The following is a 20,626-nucleotide window of genomic DNA, read 5'->3' on the forward strand; positions in this document are numbered from 1 at the left end:
GGTTTGGCACAGCCAAGAAGGGCCAAAAGGCCTGGTTCTGTGCTGTAATGTTCTGTGGCTCTATGTGGAATAAAATTATATTCTTCCCAGTTTTCAAAGAAGGCCTTTCACTACAATCTGAGTAACATGATGTCATCTTGGGCTCCTGTCTCTTAGCTTGGTTGTGGCTTTCTTCAATGTATAGTCGTGTGGATGGCATTTCTTGGGAAATGCAACATGTAATCACTTGTACATTCTGATGTTAAAGGTTCCCTCAGATTCTATCTTGAAAGGAATGGAAACCTTGACTATTTTTTCAGAATTGGGCCTTTTAGTCTTCCATGGACACTGCTTAATATTTTAATGAGTGAGATCATCTCCCTTATTGAAGGGGATTTTTGCAGTTTATCAGATCAGATTTCAATCAAATACATTCATTGTTTCTTCCCCCCCCCCCACCCCTGCCCACAGTTGCTGTGTGGCTCCAGCATTTTATTCTTGTTTCAGAAATCAACAATGTATTTCATAGGTTGTTTAATTTATGTCTTTATGTATAATTGGAGTGCTATCTTCCTTCTGTAGAGACTATTGCAAAGATCTGTGCAAGATTCAGATCAGTCAAAATTTTAATAGTAATGGAATGATGGAGTCACTGCTCACAAAATCAGATTAGCTTCCTCAAACTCAGACGAAAGTTAACGTAGAAGGAATGAGTACCCGGAAGCAAGTTGAAAAAAAAAGCTTGCAAACTAAAAGTTCAAGGCATAGAAATATTTTCTATGTGTATATTAACTGTTGACAATAGCTACCATAATAAAGCTGAACTTAATCAACCTTTCAATCCCAACATTTTGTACCTGTAGCAGTCCATGTGAATGCTCTGACTGGCTTTGAACTCTCCCTGACTGTCCTTCTGAAAGCCAATCTCTCTGTACATGTTCAAACCATGCACCGCTGCTCGTGTCTCCACAAATGGCCTGGAAAATAAACCAAATTACAATTCTGAAGCCACTTTTCCTCTCCCCAGTGCAAAATAACATCACTGATACAATTCTGACATCTAGTGACAAAAAAAGGTACTGCAGGAAGGAAGATAAAAGACAGTGCAATGTTGTGACGGTGCTGGACATGCGGAGAAACAATTACTATGAATTGAATTGAATGTATTTAAATCTTACATCCATCCCACAATGTGAGGGAGTAAAAATCTTTGCATTATAACTCCAATACAATGTACTGACATGTGAACTTATAAGTCTGTTGGTCCTGGCTTTAATGCTGTGGTACTGTTTGCTGGACAGAAGCAGCTTATGGTTTGAGTAACAGGTGTCCCCAATGATCTTGCAGGCCTTCTTTATGCACCTGTTGCTGTAAGTGTCCTATATGGAGGGAAGTTCACATCCACAGTTGCGCTGGGCTATCGGTACCACTCTCTGCAGTGCCCAACAATCAAAGTTGGTGCAGTTCCTGTACCAGGCAGTGATACAGCCAGTCAGGATACTCTCAATAGTGCCCTGTAGAAAGTCTTGAGGATTTGGGGGCTCCTGCTGAATTTCTTCAATCGCCTGAGGAGGAAGAGACGCTGTTGTGCTTTTATTGCAGTCCAGGGGAGATCTTCGATGATGTGTATACCGAGGAACTTGAAACTACTCACCCTTTCAACTGCAGTCCCATTGATGTTGATCAGGGCAAGCTTGTCTCCATTCCTCCTGTAATCCATAATCAGCTCTTTTCCTTTTTGGACACTAATTGAGAAGTTGTTATCTTGACACCACTGTGTCACAGAGTATTAACCTCTCCTCTGTGTGACCCAAAATTATCCAAAAATATCTGGAAATCTCCACATGTATTTTTTCAGTGCAATTTGCTTCTTAAATTTCATTCCAGTGCATTAAAGTGGTGATTGGTACAACAAATTAGAATCTTCAAAGTAACTCAAAATCTAGGTACAAGAGACTATCCGTATCTATTAATAGACAATAGGTGCAGGAGTAGGCCATTCGGCCCTTCTAGCCAGCACCGCCATTCACTGTGATCATGGCTGATCATACACAATCAGTACCCCGTTTCTGCCCTCTTCCCATATCCCTTGACCCCGCTATCTATAAGAGCTCTATCTAACTCTCTCTTGAATGCATCCAGAGATTTGGCCTCCACTGCCTGCTGGGGCAGAGCATTCCACATATCCACCACTCTCTGGGTGAAAAAGTTTTTCCGCATCTCTGTTCTAAATGGCCTACCCCTTATTCTTAAACTGTGGCCTCTAGTTCTGGACTCCCCCCAACATTGGGAACATGTTTCCTGTCTCCAGTGTGTCCAATCCCTTAATAGTCTTATGTTTCAATCAGATTCCCTCTCATCCTTCTAAATTCCAGTGTATACGAGCCCAGTCGCTCCAATCTTTCAACATATGACAGTCCCACCATTCCGGGAATTAACCTTGTGAACCTACGCTGCACTCCCTCAATAGCAAGAATGTCCTTCCTCAAATTTGGAGACCAAAACTGCACACAATACTCCAGGTGGGGTCTCACCAGGGCCCTGTACAGCTGCAGAAGGACCTCTTTACTCCTATACTCAATTTCTTTTGTTATAAAAGCCAGCATGCCATTAGCTTTCTTCACTGCCTGCTGTACCTGCATGCTTACTTTCAATGACTGATGTACAAGAACACCTAGATCTCATTGTACTTCCCCTTCTCCTAACTTGACTCCATTTAGATAGTAATCTGCCTTCCTGTTCTTGCCACCAAAGTGGATAACCTCACATTTAAACACATTAAACTGCATCTGCCATACATTTGCCCACTCACCCAACCTGTCCAAGTCACCCTGCATTCATTTAACATCCTCCTGACATTTCACACTGCCTCCCAGCTTTGTGTCATCAGCAAACTTGCTAATGTTGCTTTTAATCCCTTCATCTAAATCATTAATGTATATTGTAAAAAGCTGCGGTCCAAGCACCAAACCTTGCAGTACCCCACTGGTCACAGCCTGCCATTCTGAAAGGGACCCGTTAATCACTACTCTGTTTCCTGTCAGCCAGCCAATTTTCAATCCATGTCAGTACTCTGCCCCCAATACCATGTGCCCTAATTTTGCCCACTAATCTCCTATGTGGGACTTTATCAAAAGCTTTCTGGAAGTCCAGGTACACTACATCCACTGTCTCTCCCTTGTCCATTTTCATAGTTACATCCTCAAAAAACTCCAGAAGATTAGTCAAGCATGATTTTCCCTTCATAAATCCATGCGGACTCGGACTGATCTTTCTACTGCTATCCAAATGTGACGTAATTTCCTCTTTTATAATTGACTCCAGCATCTTTCCCACCACTGACGACAGGCTAACCGGTCTATAATTCCCTGTTTTCTCTCTCCCTCCTTTCTTGAAAAGTGGAACAACATTAGCCACCCTCCAGTCAGCAGGAACTGTTCCTGAATCTATAGAACATTGGAAAATGATTACCAATGCGTCCACGATTTCTAGAGCCACCTCTTTAAGTACCCTGGGATGCAGACCATCAGGTCCCAGGGACTTATCAGCCTTCAGACTCAAGTCTATCGAATACCATTTCTTGCCTAATATAGATTTCCTTCAGTTCATCCTTTACCCTAGTTCCTTTGGCCACTATTACATCTGGGAGATTGTTTGTGTCTTCCCTAGTGAAGACAGATCCAAAGTACCTGTTCAATTCATCTGCCATTTCCTTGTTCCCCATAATAAATTCACCCGTTTCTGTCTTCAATTGCCCAATTTTGGTCTTAACTATTTTTTTGCTATTCACATACCTAAAGAAGCTTTTACTATCCTCCTTTATATTCTTGGCTAGTTTACCTTCGCACCTCATTTTTTCTTGGTGTATTGCCTTTTTTGTTATCTTCTGTTGCTCTTTAAAAGCTTCCCAGTCCTCCGGTTCTTTGCTATGTTATACTTCTTCTCTTGTATTTTTATACTGCCCTTTACTTCCCTCGTCAGCCACAGCCGCCCCTTACTCCCCTTAGGATCTTTCTTCCTCTTTGGAATGAACCGATCCTGCACCTTCTGTATTATTCCCAGAAATACCTGCCATTTTTGTTCCACTGTCTTCCGTGCTAGGGTATTGTTCCATTGAACTTTGGCCAGCTCTTCCCTCAGCTCCATAGTTCCCTTAGTTCAACTGTAATACTGACACATCCGATTTTCCCTTCTTCTTCTCAAATTGTAGGTTAAAACATATCATATTATGATCACTACCTCCTAATGGTTCCTTTACCTCGAGGTCCCTGATCAAATCCAGTTCATTGCACAATACTAAATCTAGAATTGCCTTCCCCCTGGTAGGCTCCAGTACAAGCTGTTCTAAGAATCCATCTCGGAGGCACTCCACAAACTCCCTTTCTTGGGGTCCAGTACCATTCTGATTCTCCCAGTCTACATGCATGTTGAAATCCCCCATGACAACTGTATCATTACCTTTGCGACATGCCAATTTTAACTTCATTTAACTTACACCCTACATCCAGACCGCTGTTTGGGGGCCTGTAGATAACTCCCATTAGGGTCTTTCTACCCTTAGAATTTCTCAGTTCTATCCATACTGACTCTACATCCCCAGGTTCTATGTCCCCCCTCGTGAGGGACTGAATATCATTCCTCATCAACAGAGCCACCCCACCCCCTCTGCCAGTTAGTCTGTCCTTTCGATAAGATGTATATCCTTGAATATTCATTTCCCAGGCCCTGTCCACTTGAAGCCATGTCTCTGTTATTCCCACAGCATCGTACTTGCCAATTTCCAACTGAGCCTCAAGCTCATCTACTTTATTTCTTATACTTCGTGCATTCATATATAATACTTTTAAATTCGGTACTCCCCTCTCCTTTCATATCAATTCCTATTTCACTTGGCCATACTGTATGATCTCTTCTTGAGCTTTCTACTTCATTGATTCTGTTGTCCTTTTTAACTTTTCTTATTTTCACTTTCCCTTTAACTCCATCCTTATATTTCCAGTTCATCCCCTCTCCCCCACGACTTAGTTTAAACACATCCGTGTTGCAGTGGCAAACCTGTCTGCCAGAGTGCTGGTCCCCCGCCTATTAAGGTGCAACCCGTCCCTTTTGTACAATTCATCCCTACCCTGAAACAGATCCCAGTGGTCCAAGAATGTAAATCCTTGCTTCCTGCACCAGTTCCTCAGCCACACATTCAGATCCATTATCTCCCTGTTCCTGTCCTCTCCAGCATGAGGAACTGGAAGCAAACCGGAGGTAACCACCCTGGAACTTCTGCTTTTCAGCCTTCTTCTGAGTTCTCTAAAGTCCCACTGCAGAATGTCCTTCCTCTTCTTCCCGATGTCATTTGTGTCAACATGCACTACCACTTCCGGCTGTTCACCTTCACCCTTGAAGATTCCCTGCAATCGGTCCTTAATGTCCTGGATCCTAGCACCAGGGAGGCAACACACCATCCTTAAATCTCGCCTGTTGCCGCAGAAACCCCTTTCCGTACCTCTTACTTTGGAGTCCCCTACTACCACGGCTCTTCCTGATGTCTGACTCCTCGGCTCTGCTTCTGCACCAATTTTCGGCTCGCAGACCTGTCCGCCTCTCAGACTGGCAGTATCTTCTGTCCTGACAGCTTTCAAGAAGGTGAACCTGTTTACAAGAGGTACATCCCCTGGGGTCTCCTGTACTTCAAGCATCCTTTCCTTCCTCATCGTCGCCCCCTTTCTCTCTTCCAGTATCCTCAGTGTAACAACCTCACTGTAGGTCCTGTCCAGAAAACCCTCATTTTCGCGGATAAACCTGAGGTCATCCAGTTCTTTCTTCAGTGCTGCAACATGCTCCTTCAGAAGCTGAATCTGGACACACTTTCCACAGCTGTAGCAGCTGGGGGCACCATCAGTGTCCCTGACCTCCCACATCATGCACGTAGCACACTGAATCAGCTTAGCAGTCATGTCTTCACCCTCTGCAATTGTGCCTGGCGTAGTCTCCTCGCCGAAGACTAGCACTTTTCACGCCAGGCACCTCCCTAGACCAGGCCACTTCCCAACAGGCCGCTCCGCTAGAGCTCTCCCTCTTTTTATTTGCTTGAGCTTTGCAAGCTGCAAGGTCGCCTGACCTCAATTGCCCAATCAGCTGTTTTCTGCTGAGTCTGAGCTATTCAAATCTTGGTTGCCAATCAACTGCTAATCAATTCTTGATTGCACTATTCAACTGCCAAACTCTCTCCAGCCAAAGACGAGCACTTTTCACACCAGGCACTTCCCTAGACCAGGCTGCTTCCTGACAGGTAAGGTGAGGTAAAATTAAGGTAAAGAATACTGGAAAGCCCACTGACATTAAATGAGTAAGCATATTTGAAAAATCACTTGTTTCAGAATCTAGAGTTGCAGCCTCAGTCAATGCATAATGAACCACAAAGAAAACTCACCAATCAAAAGAGTCTCCATTATACGTTACAAATATGTTAGGCTTAGTTTCCTGGATGTGCTCGAACCATCTCCGGATTAAGCTCGCCTATACAAAATAGAAAGTAAAAAATGATAATAATAATAATGACAAATTTATAGTAATAAGCACAGGAATTCTGCATAGTGATGAAACAAAAACCTGTTCCATTGAACTAAGAGGCCATTCTCAAATGGTATCATATTGTACAGCTGAACTAGTGAAAAGAATTAAATTATTCAACATTAACACTCAAAATCACATATTAATAAATCATCAGTTAAACAGATTTCCCCACCTCATCTGGCTCATTAAACACACAAAAAGGACCCTCGTATTCTGGCTTTGGTGTAAACTCAAAATCCTCAATGTCTTCAGATACAATTTCCCTGTTTGTAATCAAATAACCCTGAAAATACAAAAATAAATACAATTTTTAGAGTAGCTGAAAGCTTACATAGGTGCAATGTAGTTAATAAGATTCAGTATGTGCTTATCCTGGTAGATAAACACTTCAACATTTTAATAGATGTCATGAAAATATTTACAGGAGAGGTTCTTAAAATTTTGGTCAAAGTGAACTTTAAAAATGATTTTACAAAGAGAATAGAGAACAGTAAATTGTAGAATAGGACCCAAGCAGCTAAAGTGGTGCATATGAGATCAATGGTGGAGATAACAAGATTTATGATTGAAGACTGAAGTGGCTAACCTAACAGAATTGTACCGATGAAGTGGTGATAAAAAGACTTAGAGATTAAAATATTCACTAGTAAGCATAAAGACTAGAGAGAGGTATGGTGGCCGAGTGAAATAAATTTCATTGACTGAGGCTGCAACTCTAGAGGAATGGAGGATGGAAATCCAGCCAGGAAAGCAAAGCAAAAACACAACGACTACTAGAGGAAATTGGCAGGTTAAATAGCATCTGTGAAGGCAGAGGATTAGTGAACATTTCCGGTTGAGGCCCTGCATCAAGCAGACTACGTAGAGGAGAGATGGCCAGGATGCAGGGAACCTGCTGAGTTTTTCTAGCAGTTTGTCTTCTGCTCCGAATTACAGCATCTGCAGTCTTTTCTGTCTCCAGTGAAACAATCAGGTTCTAGAAGCGGTGGTAATGTACAAGCAGAGACAAGCTGTCATGGGATAATGTTGAAGAGAAATTCAAATTGTCCCTATCACGAAGGGGATGAGGTTGGATGTTCAACCCTTACCAAACAGAAATATGTAATCGTTTCATTCAATCAAAGACATAAACCAAGAAGATATATGAAATAGATAATGAGGTCATATTTCTAAGGCGGGGCCAAAGAGAATGATTTCTATCTTTCCGAATTTTTACTAGGCTTAATTGAACATTTATGCTAATAAACAGGGTTTAATCTGCCTTTATTTCATTTCATTAATAATTATTATTTTCCATGACTTGAGAGTTGTTATCAACATTTAAGAAAGGTACAAAAATATTTTCTAACTATTGCAATAACGTGATTTTGATATTCTAAGTCAGTATCTAGTTTCAAAATTTTTAAAATTTCAAATACCCAAACAAACCTGTCCATCAATCATATATGAAATCATCATAATCTGATCGTTTTCAGCATCTGGAAATTTTAATGGTAGTTTTGTGGTTTCAATGTCGAAAGCCAAAACAACAGGATCCTGAAAGTAAAAAGATAATATAAATATCCATTCCATATAATGAACAAATTACCCAAAGATAAAGGATGAATAAAGACTCTAACTTCTTATACATCATTTGCAATTAGATTAAATTTTCAGAAAAAAACCTCTAAAATGGAATAACACTGAAGATGTTGCAGATTAAAGATCTACTTTGCTCATCAAACCCAATTCTGGAAACAACAACACACACAAAATGCTGGTGGAACACAGCAGGCCAAGCAGCATCTATAGGGAGAAGCGCTGTCGATGTTTCGGGCCGAGACCCTTCGTCAGGACTCCGAAATCTGGAATTCTGGAATCTTGTTTCTTTAAGAATTAACTATATTCAATACTTTACTGACAGTATTTGTCAAAGGCATTTACAATGGATCTATAACAATCATAGACCCATGAACACTACATTAACACATTTATTTTTTGTAATATGGTCATTTTTTATGTTTTGCACATTAACGCACCCACAAAGCAAATTTCATGACATATGTCAGTGATGATAGCCCTGATTTTGCTTCTATTATATGTGAAAAAAGACAAAACTAGAAAGCTTGTTTGTAGATTATTTAGTAAAAATTGCAGTTTTACTAAATACAAATAATTAACCAGATTATAAAAGAAGAATTTAAATTAATGCATAGTTTCACATTACTTACTGGTCGTTCAACCAAGTCATCCCTACGCACAATCTCAGGAGGATAAATACCACCACGTATTTGAATGTTGTACCAATGTGCCTAGAAAGACAATAATATTGGAACAGAAGAACATAGGAAATAGGATCAGGCATGGATTTTGTGGTCAAGTCTATTCCATTATTCCTCAAGATCTTAATCAATCATCAAGCCATTTTTCTGCACTATTTCCAAATTCCTTTAAGGTTCAGAAAATAAAAGCAAGCAATAATTTCAAAATAAAAGTGATGAATTGAAACAGGAGAGAACAGGCTAAGTTACAGTACAATCTCTCTACTTGAACACAACTTGACAACTTTAAGCCACTTCTAATAGCCAGGGATATTATTTCAAATAAGTCAACAGTGGAGTAAGTTTAACAACAGAATCCTATCCCAGATAATCTAGAATTAAGAAGTGAAAGGCTACTACAGCCTTAATCTTAAATATCTGTTCAGAAAATTTCCAAGCCACATGGAGCTTCAGATACAGATATCCTTTCATACAAATCCTGGCTACTCAAACTGAAGGATCAGAAAAGTAGGAACAGATAACCAGCTAACTACTTGATTGCAGATGGCACAAGATTTGGGAATACACCAATGGGTAGGATTTAACAAAATTCAGAGCAGTCATGAACCAGGTTTGGTTTCAGATTGAGTTAATAGTTTTTCATTACAATAGAGATAACATTGGTCTTATTGTATGTTAGCCATTGTTATACATTAGGCCATTCAGTATACTTACCACTTGAATCTTCAGATCAATGGATACCCGGACATGATAAGGTACATCATATTCTCGAATGTCAATAATGTTTTCCATCTGATCAGAAATTTTTTTTGATGTTTCTTCCTCTTCGGTCACATTTCCTCCAGCCAAGGCACTACAATGAGAAACAGATATCAAACATATGAAGAAATGACATGCATTCTAAAAAATTGCACAATAAAGTAACAAAAACACATTTAGATAAAATGTTTCAGCAATTTGCTAATGAGCAACACACAAAGCACAACATTTATCCCCGAAATTATCTAAGTACTGGTCACCAGTGACTTCTGATTTTACTGCGAAACATTGTTCCCTAACCTCTTTGGCATTTTAGAAATCAGGATAGAATGGCTTTTCAGAGAGAAAACAAGAGAAGAAAAATCATGAGCTTTTGAAACCACTAATCATTGTTATGGATGTAACAATGCTTCACATATGTGCTTCATTATTTTCCCTCTCTAATAAGTAACAAACTTTTGCTTCCTTCCAAACTAGTTTAGCTGCTTAATACTAAAATGTTGGAACAGCTCCCTATTCCTACCACCAACTTCACAGTTCCCTTAAAAACAGAACAAACTGCAGTAAAATTGATATTTTACATTTAAACTAAAAATTAAAATATCTTTAGCAAACATTGGCAGTCAAAAGAAAACTGTTTCAATTCATTTCAAAATTTTTAAAGCAGCTTTTTAAAAATCCTAAACAAATCTGATTCCCCAATATTTCACTCATCACCAAGCATTAGCTTGAGACAGATTAGTTTCAACCATTTCTTGAAATAAGACATTCCATAGTCCAAAGATTGATAAGCAAGAAGTTTTACCCATTAATTCCTTGCCAGTTTCACAATTCTTACACTGATTATCGGTCAGCTTAGACTATGATGTTCATTCCAACAAGGTAGGTTGGACTGTTTTAGAAGCTGGCTTAACAATTGCCCAGTCAATATTTTAAGGAAAGTGTTACTCTTTTTTTTTAAATTTTTGTTTATACTCATTCACATTCTGTCCGTTCTTCTCCTCATATCATGTGCTCAACTATATATAACTATATCTTCCAACTGGCCTTTACACAAACCAATCAATGTTTTCCTTAAGAACTGAATTCAAAAACACAGGAGCAAGAATGGGCCATTTGACAGACAGACAGACAGACATACTTTATTGATCCTGAGGGAAATTGGGTTTCGTTACAGTTGCACCAACCAAGAATAGTGTAGAAATATAGCAATATAAAACCAGAAATAATTAAATAATAATAGGTAAATTATGCCAAGTGGAAATAAGTCCAGGACCAGCCTATTGTGTCTGACGCTCTGAGGGAGGAGTTGTAAAGTTTGATGGCCATAGGCAGGAATGACTTCCTATGATGCTCAGTGTTGCATCTCGGTGGAATGAGTCTTAGGCTGAATGTACTCCTGTGCCTAACCGGTACATTATGGAGTGGATAGGAAACATTGTCCAAGATGGCATGCAACTTGGACAGCATCCTCTTTTCAGACACCACCGTCAGAGAGTCCAGTTCCATCCCCACATCATCACTGGCCTTACGAATGAGTTTTGTTGATTCTGTTGATGTCCGCTATCCTCAGCCTGCTGCCCCAGCACACAACAGCAAACATGATAGCACTGGCCACCACAGACTGGTAGAATATCCTCAGATGTTAAAGGACATCAGTCTCCTCAGGAAGTAGACGGGCTCTGACCCTTCTTGTAGACAGCCTCAGTGTTCTTTGACCAGTCCAGTTTATTGTCCATTCGTATCCCCAGGTATTTGTAATCCTCCACCATGTCCACACTGACCCCCTGGATGGAAACAGGGGTCACCGGTGTCTTAGCCCTCCTCAGGTCCACCATCAGCTCCTTAGTCTTTTTCACATTAAGCTGCAGATGATTCTGCTCGCACCATGTGACAAAGTTTCCCACCGTAGCCCTGTACTCAGCCTCATCTGCCTTGCTGCTGCATCCAACTATGGCAGAGTCATCAGAAAACTTCTGAAGATGGCAAGACTCGGTGTTGTAGTTGAAGTCCGAGGTGTAGATGGTGAAGAGAAAGGGAGACAGGGCAGTCCCCTGTGGAGCCCCTGTGCTGCTGACCACTCTGTCTGACACACAGTGTTGCAAGTGAACGTACTGTGGTCTGCCAGTCAGGTAATCAATAATCCATGACACCAGGGAAGCATCCACCTGCATCACTGTCAGCTTCTCACCCAGCAGAGCAGGGCGGATGGTGTTGAACACACTGGAGAAGTCAAAAAAATGACCCTCCCAATGCTCCCTGACTTGTCCAGGTGGGCGTAGACATGGTTCAGCAGGTAGATGATGGCATTCTCAACTCCTAGTCGGGGCTGGTAGGTGAACTGGTACCATTTGGTACCATTTACAGGATTTTGCACATAAGGACATTCCTCTCCATCAGCACTAATACCCTATATTGCCCAGAAACCTATCAGCTTTGGCAAAATTTGATTTCATTTTGATGTCTTCAAAATGACTGAGGCATCACATCCTGCAAGACACAGAATTCCAAAGATTCAGCATCCTCAAAGTGAAGAGCAACTTCTTTTTTTGAAACCTAAATGGCCTCCCACTAGTTCTCAAGTTGTGCCCCCAGTTGTAGATATCTCAAGCAGGGAAAATTTCCTCCATATATCATATTCCATTTCACTAATGCATAATCAATTGAAATACAAGTTCCTTTCATGTTAATTCCTTTCAGCATAAAGGCAGCCATGTCAATTGCCCTCCCAAATGTTGTCTGTATCTCCACTAGTTTTCAGTTACTTGTGTCTTCTGCTCTACTAGGCACAGCACAAAAGCCATCTATAAATTTGCAGATGACATCATTGTTGGCAGCATCTCAGATGGCAACAGGAGCGAGAAAGATCAGCTAGTTCAGAGATGTCACTACAGCAAGCTGTCACTCAGCATCAGCAAAACCAAGCAACTGACAGCGAACATTAAGAACTGGAAGTCAGGAGAACACACAGCAGTCCTCATTGAAGGCTCAGTGATAGAAAAGATGAGTAGTTTCAAGTTCTGAGGCACCAACGTTTCAAATGATCTATCCTGGGCCCAGCACATTGATGCAATCATGAAGGAGGCATACTAGTGGCTATACTTCATTAGAGGCTTCAGGAGATTTGGTATGTCACCAAAGACTCTTAGCAAATTTCTACAGATGTGCCATGGAGAGCATTCTGACTCTGACTAGTTGTATCATCACCTGGTACAGAGCTCTAATGCACAGGATCAAAACAGCCCACAGGAGAGTTATAGAGTCAGCCAGCTCCATCACAAGCAAAATCCTCCCTACCATAGAGGACATCTTCAAAAGGCTATGCCTCAAGAACACAGCATCCATCACTCACGATCCTCAATGTTCGGGCCATGCCCTCTTTCCATTACTTTCAATGGGGAGGAGGTACAGGAACCTGAAGCCACACACTCAATGTTTTAGGAACAGCGCCCAGTATCAGATTTCTGAATGGTCCATGAAAACTAACTCACAATTTCTCATTTACGCTATTTATTTACTTCTGTAATTCATTGCAATTTTTATGCCTTGCACTGCTGCCACAAAATAAAAATCAGTGATTTTTGTAACTGGTATTTGGCAATAGATAAGCAGTAAGACAATTCAGAACTGTTTAGCTCACTGCAGTTTCAAGCATTCAGGTTTCAAGATGCCAGAAATTGCCTAGAGTGGAAATGAAATGATTCCACCACTTCAACACAGCAAATGAATAACTATTAGGAACTAATACAGTTTTTATAGTACTGTAAAAATTATTGGTACTGTTCTAATTTGTTCTGTATTTCATTTAAATACATAAATGGTTACTCAGTAAAATGATAGTCTATTTTTATACCTTTTAACTATTTCCATTGAACTAACTAGGGCAACAGCCTAATTAGGCCAAAATGTACAGGTCCCAATTAACTGGAATCCACTGCACTCTGATTTTCTGTGATTTGCACCAACATGGATGGTGTCACCTTTTATACATGATATTCCATCTCATTCAGCTTATCCATAACCCTTTGGTCCCCTCAGCAAAACCATTTGGATAGATAACGAAGAATTGGAGCCCAGGCACTGAATCTTGCAATTCTGAACTCATCACACTCTGCCACCTGAGAATAATTATTTATTCCCATTTTTTACTTTGACAACCAATTCTCAACACACGCCAATACTCTCAGTTTCCTGTACTTGATCCTTGCTAACCAACCTCCTATACAGGAATTCATCAAAATCCTTCTAAGAATATAAAAATATCATGTCATCAGCTCCTCCTAATCTATTCGCTCAGTTGTCCAGTCAAATCAAAGAACATCAGCAGATGATTCAAACCTGATGTGTGTTGTATAAATCCACTTTGAATCTGCTCAATCCTAATATTTATTACATTCTTTCATGCACATCCTAGCATTTATCCACTATCTGACATTAAGATAAATAGGCGTCACTATTCACTTTCTCTCTCCTTGCTACCATCCAATCTAATAAGTCCAGAATCTATAGAACACATTAAAGCTCGAGTAGCTATTTACCAAACTTTAATGTTGCTCAGTTTTGTATATTTTTATTCAAAATTAAATATTCTTTTATAGTAGCAGCCAAAAAAATTATCTTTTCTTAAGATAACACAAGAATCAAGCAACCAAGAACTGAAGCAGTTGTCACTTGTATACAAAACACTTAACATGTTGATAGTTAACTGCCAATTTTGGCATATTCCATTATAAGGTCTTACAAATATCACAAGCATTATGTACTGCAAAACTGCAGGTTGTGGGACGCTAACAACAGCAGCATTTTCATGTAGAAAAGAACACAAAAGACCATAAATTATGGAATTACCTTGCTAACATAACCGTGTAGGCATCATTTGATTTCTCCTTTTCTTTGTTTTTCCTCACTGCTGGAAAAATTTCTTTCCGAACTTTTATTAGTTCATCAACTGTGTTAAAGGCAAGCTTAATGTAGAGTCTCTTCAAACCAACTAGATGGTTAGGCTGCAGAACAAACATATTTAATAGTAATACTACACCACCCAAACATTGTTTTTAAGAGGTAGAAATTTAAAAACAAGAAAGCTGTAACAGCACAACTTACCAAATCCAAATCCTCTTTTGGAACAGTTGTTATTTTACTTATTTTTCCCTGAAATTTCTTAGACAAGAACGACGAAACCTCTCGCTCACAGCCCTGTTTTATTAAAAGAAATTTCCACGTTACTTTCTCATGACTTATTCTATTATTACTTATTATTACCATTTATTTCATTCTTTTGTTTTCAAATCCTTTTAAAATAATTACATTACTCTCAATGAAGGTAGTGATTGTCCTAAATAATAATTAGGAAGGTAAAGGTTTTCTTTTTTTTAAAAAACATATTGTCCAAACATATTAGCAGTCTATTCTCAACTAGTATTCTGCAAGAAGCATTTGAGTTGCATTCCTAAAACATTAAATAAAGCATATTTAAAAGAATCACCTAAGCATTTGGACTGAATAAACACAAATAATAAACTTGTGAGAGACAAATCAGGATTATTTTCATCTTTCGTCTAGGTTTCGAAATGATTTTTGACATACCTTTTTCGTGGCAACATAGAAGTAAGGTTGGAAAGGCAGAGCAACCTAGAAAGAGAAAATGATAATAAACTAACAATTGGCATGATGTCAAAACATAAAACAAGGGTCACTGTTTCTAAATGGAGTTTCCTGTGATACTTCAATGTCAAAATTAGTCAAAAGTATATAAAAAAAAGTATATTCCTAGTGAATAAAATCTCCAAAAAAGAAAACCATGTTAACTTACTCAAGAAAGAAACTGTACATTCTATGCATTTTATAGCCTATATGCTGCAAGTTTAACCATTGTGAGGCCCCCAATACCATGAACAGGCCATAGAGATAATGAACAGTAAAGTTGAGAAGAATAAAAGTTATTGAGATAGAGACTGCAGGACACAGGATTTTGGTGGGGGTTGTCAAACATGGGACAAGAAAAATGGAAAGTGCTGGAAACACACAGCAAGTCAATAAGCATTCTGCTGGAAAGTCAGTGAACCAAAATTGTAACTAGTGGAGTTTCTCCATAAATGATCTATTGAGTATTTCTAGAAATTTTTGTTTTATATCTGACTTTCACTATTTATGTTTTTTTAATGTCTTTATCGGATAAATTGTAATTAGCATTTCATGTTGAAACATCCACTATGATATCAGAAATTGCTAATACTTTCATTGTAGTAACTACTACAGCACAATCAGATTCATAGTATGCCAGTTAGAATCACAGATACAATCAGTTCATACTAATAAATCTAGATTAACAACTAGATAGAAACTATATGTTTAATAAGCTATATGTTTAATAAGTAACAAAGCCAATAGGAAGACCAGCCGTAATTTCAATGAACAGTAGAATGAACTGGAAGGATGTTGTGATGTACTTCTTGTGCTATCCAAATCTTATACAGTTAACTTACTTCCAACTAAATATGTTGAATTGCACGGTTAAAGCTGCAAAATAGTGAACAAATACCTTAACAGATATAAAATCATTGAAATATAATTAGGCTTGCACACACACAACTAATATAATCATATTACTGAGGGTTTTCAGGGTAATCAAAAACAGTGTAATTTGGAATTTGAGGCGCAGTATACAAGAGACTGGAGCTTATGCTAGCACTACACAGCATTAGTTAGACTACAGGTAAAATGTATTTGGAATTATGTAGTTTAAAGTAAGTGACAGCGTTGGAGAAGGAACGAGGAAAAAAAAGTCACTGAAAGAATGGTAGGGTTTGCAATTCTGCTGGAAAGGGCAGTGGAGGCAGAAATCTCATCACACTTTAATAAAAGTTACACTGAAGGTTACACACCTCCTGATAGAAGATGTTGATTACAATCAGGCCAGAAGATCAGCTTCCACACCATAATTCATCGGACAGAGTTACAAATACCTTATTGTGTATCTGTACACAATCATGGGACAGAAGATGTAAGTGCCTTTCCAAATATTGTTACAAACCTTAAATCTGCTTCCATCCTCCTCAACAAAATAATAATCCACAACACTGATCATTCTCTTGTCTTCATTTAGGATTTCAGCCTGCAAACCAAAATGCATACTGTTGGCTTGATAAACAGGAAGATTTTGTTTTTGATATACTAATTTCATGATAATGAACAAAAGTCTTTAGGAAGGATAAGACAAGGGAACACGAACCAGTCCTCATTGAGGAATCAGAAGTGGAGAGCGAGCTGTTTCAAGTTTCTGGGTATCAAGATCTCTGAGGACCCAACCTGGTTGCAACATATTGTTGCAGTTATAAAGAAGGCAAGACAGCACCTGTATTTCATTAGGAATTTGAAGAGATTTAGTTTGTCACCTAAAACACTCAAAAACTTCTACAGATGAACCGTGGAGAGCATTCTGACTGGCTGCATCATCGTTTGGTATGGGTGGTGGGGCTACTGCACTGGACCAAAAGAAGCTACAGAAAGTTGTAAAATTAATTAGCTCCATCTTGGGCACTAGCCTCCATAGTATCCAAGACATCTTTAAGGAGCAGTGCCTCAGAAAGGTGACATGCATTATTAAGGACTCCCAACACCCAGGACATGCCCTTTTCTCATTGTTACCGCCTGAAAGCACACACTCTGCAATTCAGGAACAGTTTCTTCGCTCAGCCATACAATTCTTAAATGGACATTGAACTCATGAACATTACCTCACTTTTAAAATATAAATTATATATATAAAATAATCATGTTTTACACTATTTTTAATCTTTTAATACACACACATAGACACATCCTTTAATTGATTTACTTTTCTTTCTATTGCATTGTTCTGTTGTTGCTAAGTTAACAAATTAGGTGATAATTAACCTGATTCTGAAAAGTTACATTGCTCCTTCTATGGCCATTGATATTACTTAGTTATTAAAAGTAACTATACTGCTTGTATTAGTCACATGTCCACTATCAAAAAGCCCAAGGTTATGGGTGGCAATTATTTCTCATATAAGTAACTAAATTTAAATAGGTAACCAACTGGGTGCATGTTGATCAGCCAGCCTGTTTTCTCTCCTGGATCTTTGAGGCGTTCAAACCCAAAACGTGCATCCATCTCATCTGTCCACTGACTGCGCTCCAGGCGCTTGAGTGCAGGAAGGGAGGAACCATCATCGCTGGAGAACAAAAACACAGAGGAATGATAATATTATCTGTTATTGGCCATTCATTGCCTATCACAAAAAAGTAGTTGCTATCATTTTCCATTTCAATCAAGGCAATATTTAAAGATCTGACTTGGATCCTGCATTTTAGTTCTTCATTGGCTGAAGAGCATTTTGGGATGCCACAAGATTATGAAAGGCCCTCAGATAAATATCAGTATCCTACAAGATTTAAGTTAAGGAAGATGCACTAAATCATATCAGCAAATGATGCAAGCTCATTTAGCTTGAAACTTTAATTTAGAATTTAGATTTTCTGTATACAAAAGCTGTCTGACTGAATTTCAGCATTTTGTGTACAGTAATCAGTAGGGAGGCAAAAAGGGTCATTTAAACATGAAAAAAGGGAAAGAAAAGGAGGTTGGAATGGGAGATCAGTGAATGAGACCAGAGAAAAATGTGGATTTTTATTTGCAAAAATGGATAAAAACTAGTTATAAGCCCATAAAATCTAGAGAATCATATTCACAAATTTTGAACCTCCCAGGAGAAATTAATGGACTTTACAACTCAAGATGTACAAATAGTTGTAGTGAACCTTAATAAGATCAGTGGTCAACCTATTCTGGTAAATGCAACAGGTACAAGAAGCTGGAGAAACGCAGCAGGTGGTAAATATTTTCCAAAATCAGGGCATTGTGTTTTAGAAAAGATGCCTAAGCACTGGGAAGAGTGCTTAATACCTGGGACAAAGAGCTTCAGTATGCTGAAGAGAAATTAAGATTTTTCTCCTCATAGCAAAAAATGGTTAAGTGGAATGGGTGGTCAGCATTACACAACATTGATGTACAGTAGGAAATGCTTCCACTATCAGTTGAAATGGTAACTACAGAACACAGATGTAAGTTAATTTGTCAAAAGAACAAACACAAATCTTTTTACAAACATAATTGTTGTGGCTTGGAACGATTGATAAAGCCATTGTTCCAGAGGATATTGAAAGCATTAAATTATAGTTAACAAATTAAGAATCACATTAGATCATTAAAGTTTAAAAATTAAAGACCAATGCTTAAGGCAAAGTAAATACAATTAGATGGACAGTTTTTACAGAGAGATGATAAAGCATGATGGGCTGGCATACGTGGTTTATCTTGCAATGGGGATAACTTTACAATATCATATACTGTGTACGTTAAGTAGGTTAACACTAAAAGGATATTGACAGAGGTGCTGGAGATCAGATAAAAAGCTAATTCTCACTGGATGAAAACATCGCATCTCCTGGTCTCTCTATTTTAATTCTCAATCAACACCATATTGGTCACTGGTTACTTTGTGGCAATTTACTGGTATACGCTCTGTATTTTCACTGCACACTCCAACCTCTTAAATAGAGATCTAAATCTCTGTCCATACTTTGTAATAAACCAATACACATTTCTGTAGCCATAAGTAAAAATGGTTTAACGCTTCAACATTGAGTAAAGTTCAAAAAGCTTATCAGTTCACCGATTTTTCTTTAAAAATTCCATTGGGTTCTGTACATGTGCGTTTTCAAACAGGATACGTTTTATAAGTTCTGCCATCAAAATTTTGAAAAGTCCATGAGCCCACTAGCCCGATTTTCACATTTTGATTGTAGTTTACAGTAATTTATTATGCCTGCACCGTAATACTGACACAAAACTAATTTCATTACTAATGTCAGTGACAATAAACTGATTCTGGTTCTGCAGACAACTACATTTCAATCTATCAAAAGTTTCCCAAATTATCACTGCACAGAACTATAGAGGAAATGTGAACTATGTTTCATTATTCCTCGTGGAAATACTTTCTCTCGGACACTGGGCAATTTGTTTGCAACTAATTTCAGGGAAGTGTGCAGTCAACAAAAAGTGGGACCGGAGGCTGGAGGAAGCAGGGGATGCCAGTGGAAGGGAGCGATTGATCAATTGTTTACCACCGAGAATCCACCTGTCGTAGATCCCGGCAGGGACACAGACAATCACCGCGCAGGGTCACGATTGCATTCACCCTCTAGCAATTCCACTGCGACCTGGGTTTTCTGACCAGACTTCCATCCTCCCGATGCCATTGCCCGAATGTTCAGAATCTAGAGGCGACGCACCACCGAGAGACTTGTTAAATACCGACCACTGTGAGACTTACGAGTAATTGCTGTCGGCGCCGTGGGCACGCTCCGGTCTCAGTTTGCCGCTGTTCTGTAACACCATGACAAGGCACCCTCCAGCCCTCGGTCACAAACAGAAGATTGGCGCGCTCCGCCGACTCTCGCGAGACGATTCTTCCGCAACGCCGTGATCGCACGGCGATTGGTCTGCCCTGGGGACGCTTCTCATTGGATGGAAGCAAGACACCCACAGTGATTGCACCAACACTGTACCGTAATTGTCCGAGTAAATGAGCGAGTGAACCAGAACTCGGGGGAGGGGGGAGCCAATATGATTCCGTCTGACCTTTTCCCCCTCATTTTTTATATTGTGCATTGACCCATTCATGGATCTTGACTGTAATAATTTGATTTAGTAATGATAACGTGACTGTTTCTGTGATATCTGTCTTTTGATGTTTTGCACATATTCCTTTACCGATGAAATCCATGTTATTTCAAGCACAGACTTTGATATTGGACAAAGGCAGTCCATATCTATTTAAGAGACAAGAGATACTCAACCATAGATTTACAACAAAAACAAACAAGCCATGTGGCCAATTGTGTGTTCAGATATTGCTAAAGCAAATTTTTACCCAGAATGCTGAGGATACAGTACTTAGCAGGTCAAGCAGCGCCTGGAGAGAAAGAGTCAATGCTTCAATTACCTTTGTGATTAAAGTTGATGAGGAAAT

At 39.2% G+C, this 20,626-nt stretch overlaps 1 protein-coding gene across 1 annotated transcript in view; it reads right to left on the bottom strand.

Moving 5' to 3' along the window:
• pole (polymerase (DNA directed), epsilon) overlaps positions 1-20,013 on the bottom strand; it is a 146,518-nt gene extending 126,505 nt beyond the window's left edge. The window contains exons 1-12 of the mRNA XM_059988023.1: positions 19,928-20,013; positions 17,629-17,764; positions 16,600-16,680; positions 15,153-15,197; positions 14,670-14,762; positions 14,415-14,569; positions 9,522-9,660; positions 8,757-8,837; positions 7,975-8,082; positions 6,719-6,829; positions 6,404-6,489; positions 837-956 (exon numbers count right to left, since the gene is read on the bottom strand). Coding sequence (XP_059844006.1) covers positions 837-956; positions 6,404-6,489; positions 6,719-6,829; positions 7,975-8,082; positions 8,757-8,837; positions 9,522-9,660; positions 14,415-14,569; positions 14,670-14,762; positions 15,153-15,197; positions 16,600-16,680; positions 17,629-17,764; positions 19,928-19,992 — 1,220 coding nt within the window. The 5' untranslated portion in view covers positions 19,993-20,013. The remainder of the gene's footprint in view (positions 1-836; positions 957-6,403; positions 6,490-6,718; positions 6,830-7,974; positions 8,083-8,756; positions 8,838-9,521; positions 9,661-14,414; positions 14,570-14,669; positions 14,763-15,152; positions 15,198-16,599; positions 16,681-17,628; positions 17,765-19,927) is intronic.
• Between the last annotated feature and the right edge of the window lie 613 nt (positions 20,014-20,626).

This window comes from Hypanus sabinus, chromosome 13 (assembly GCF_030144855.1).
Source record: "Hypanus sabinus isolate sHypSab1 chromosome 13, sHypSab1.hap1, whole genome shotgun sequence".
NCBI classification, from domain to species: domain Eukaryota; kingdom Metazoa; phylum Chordata; class Chondrichthyes; order Myliobatiformes; family Dasyatidae; genus Hypanus; species Hypanus sabinus.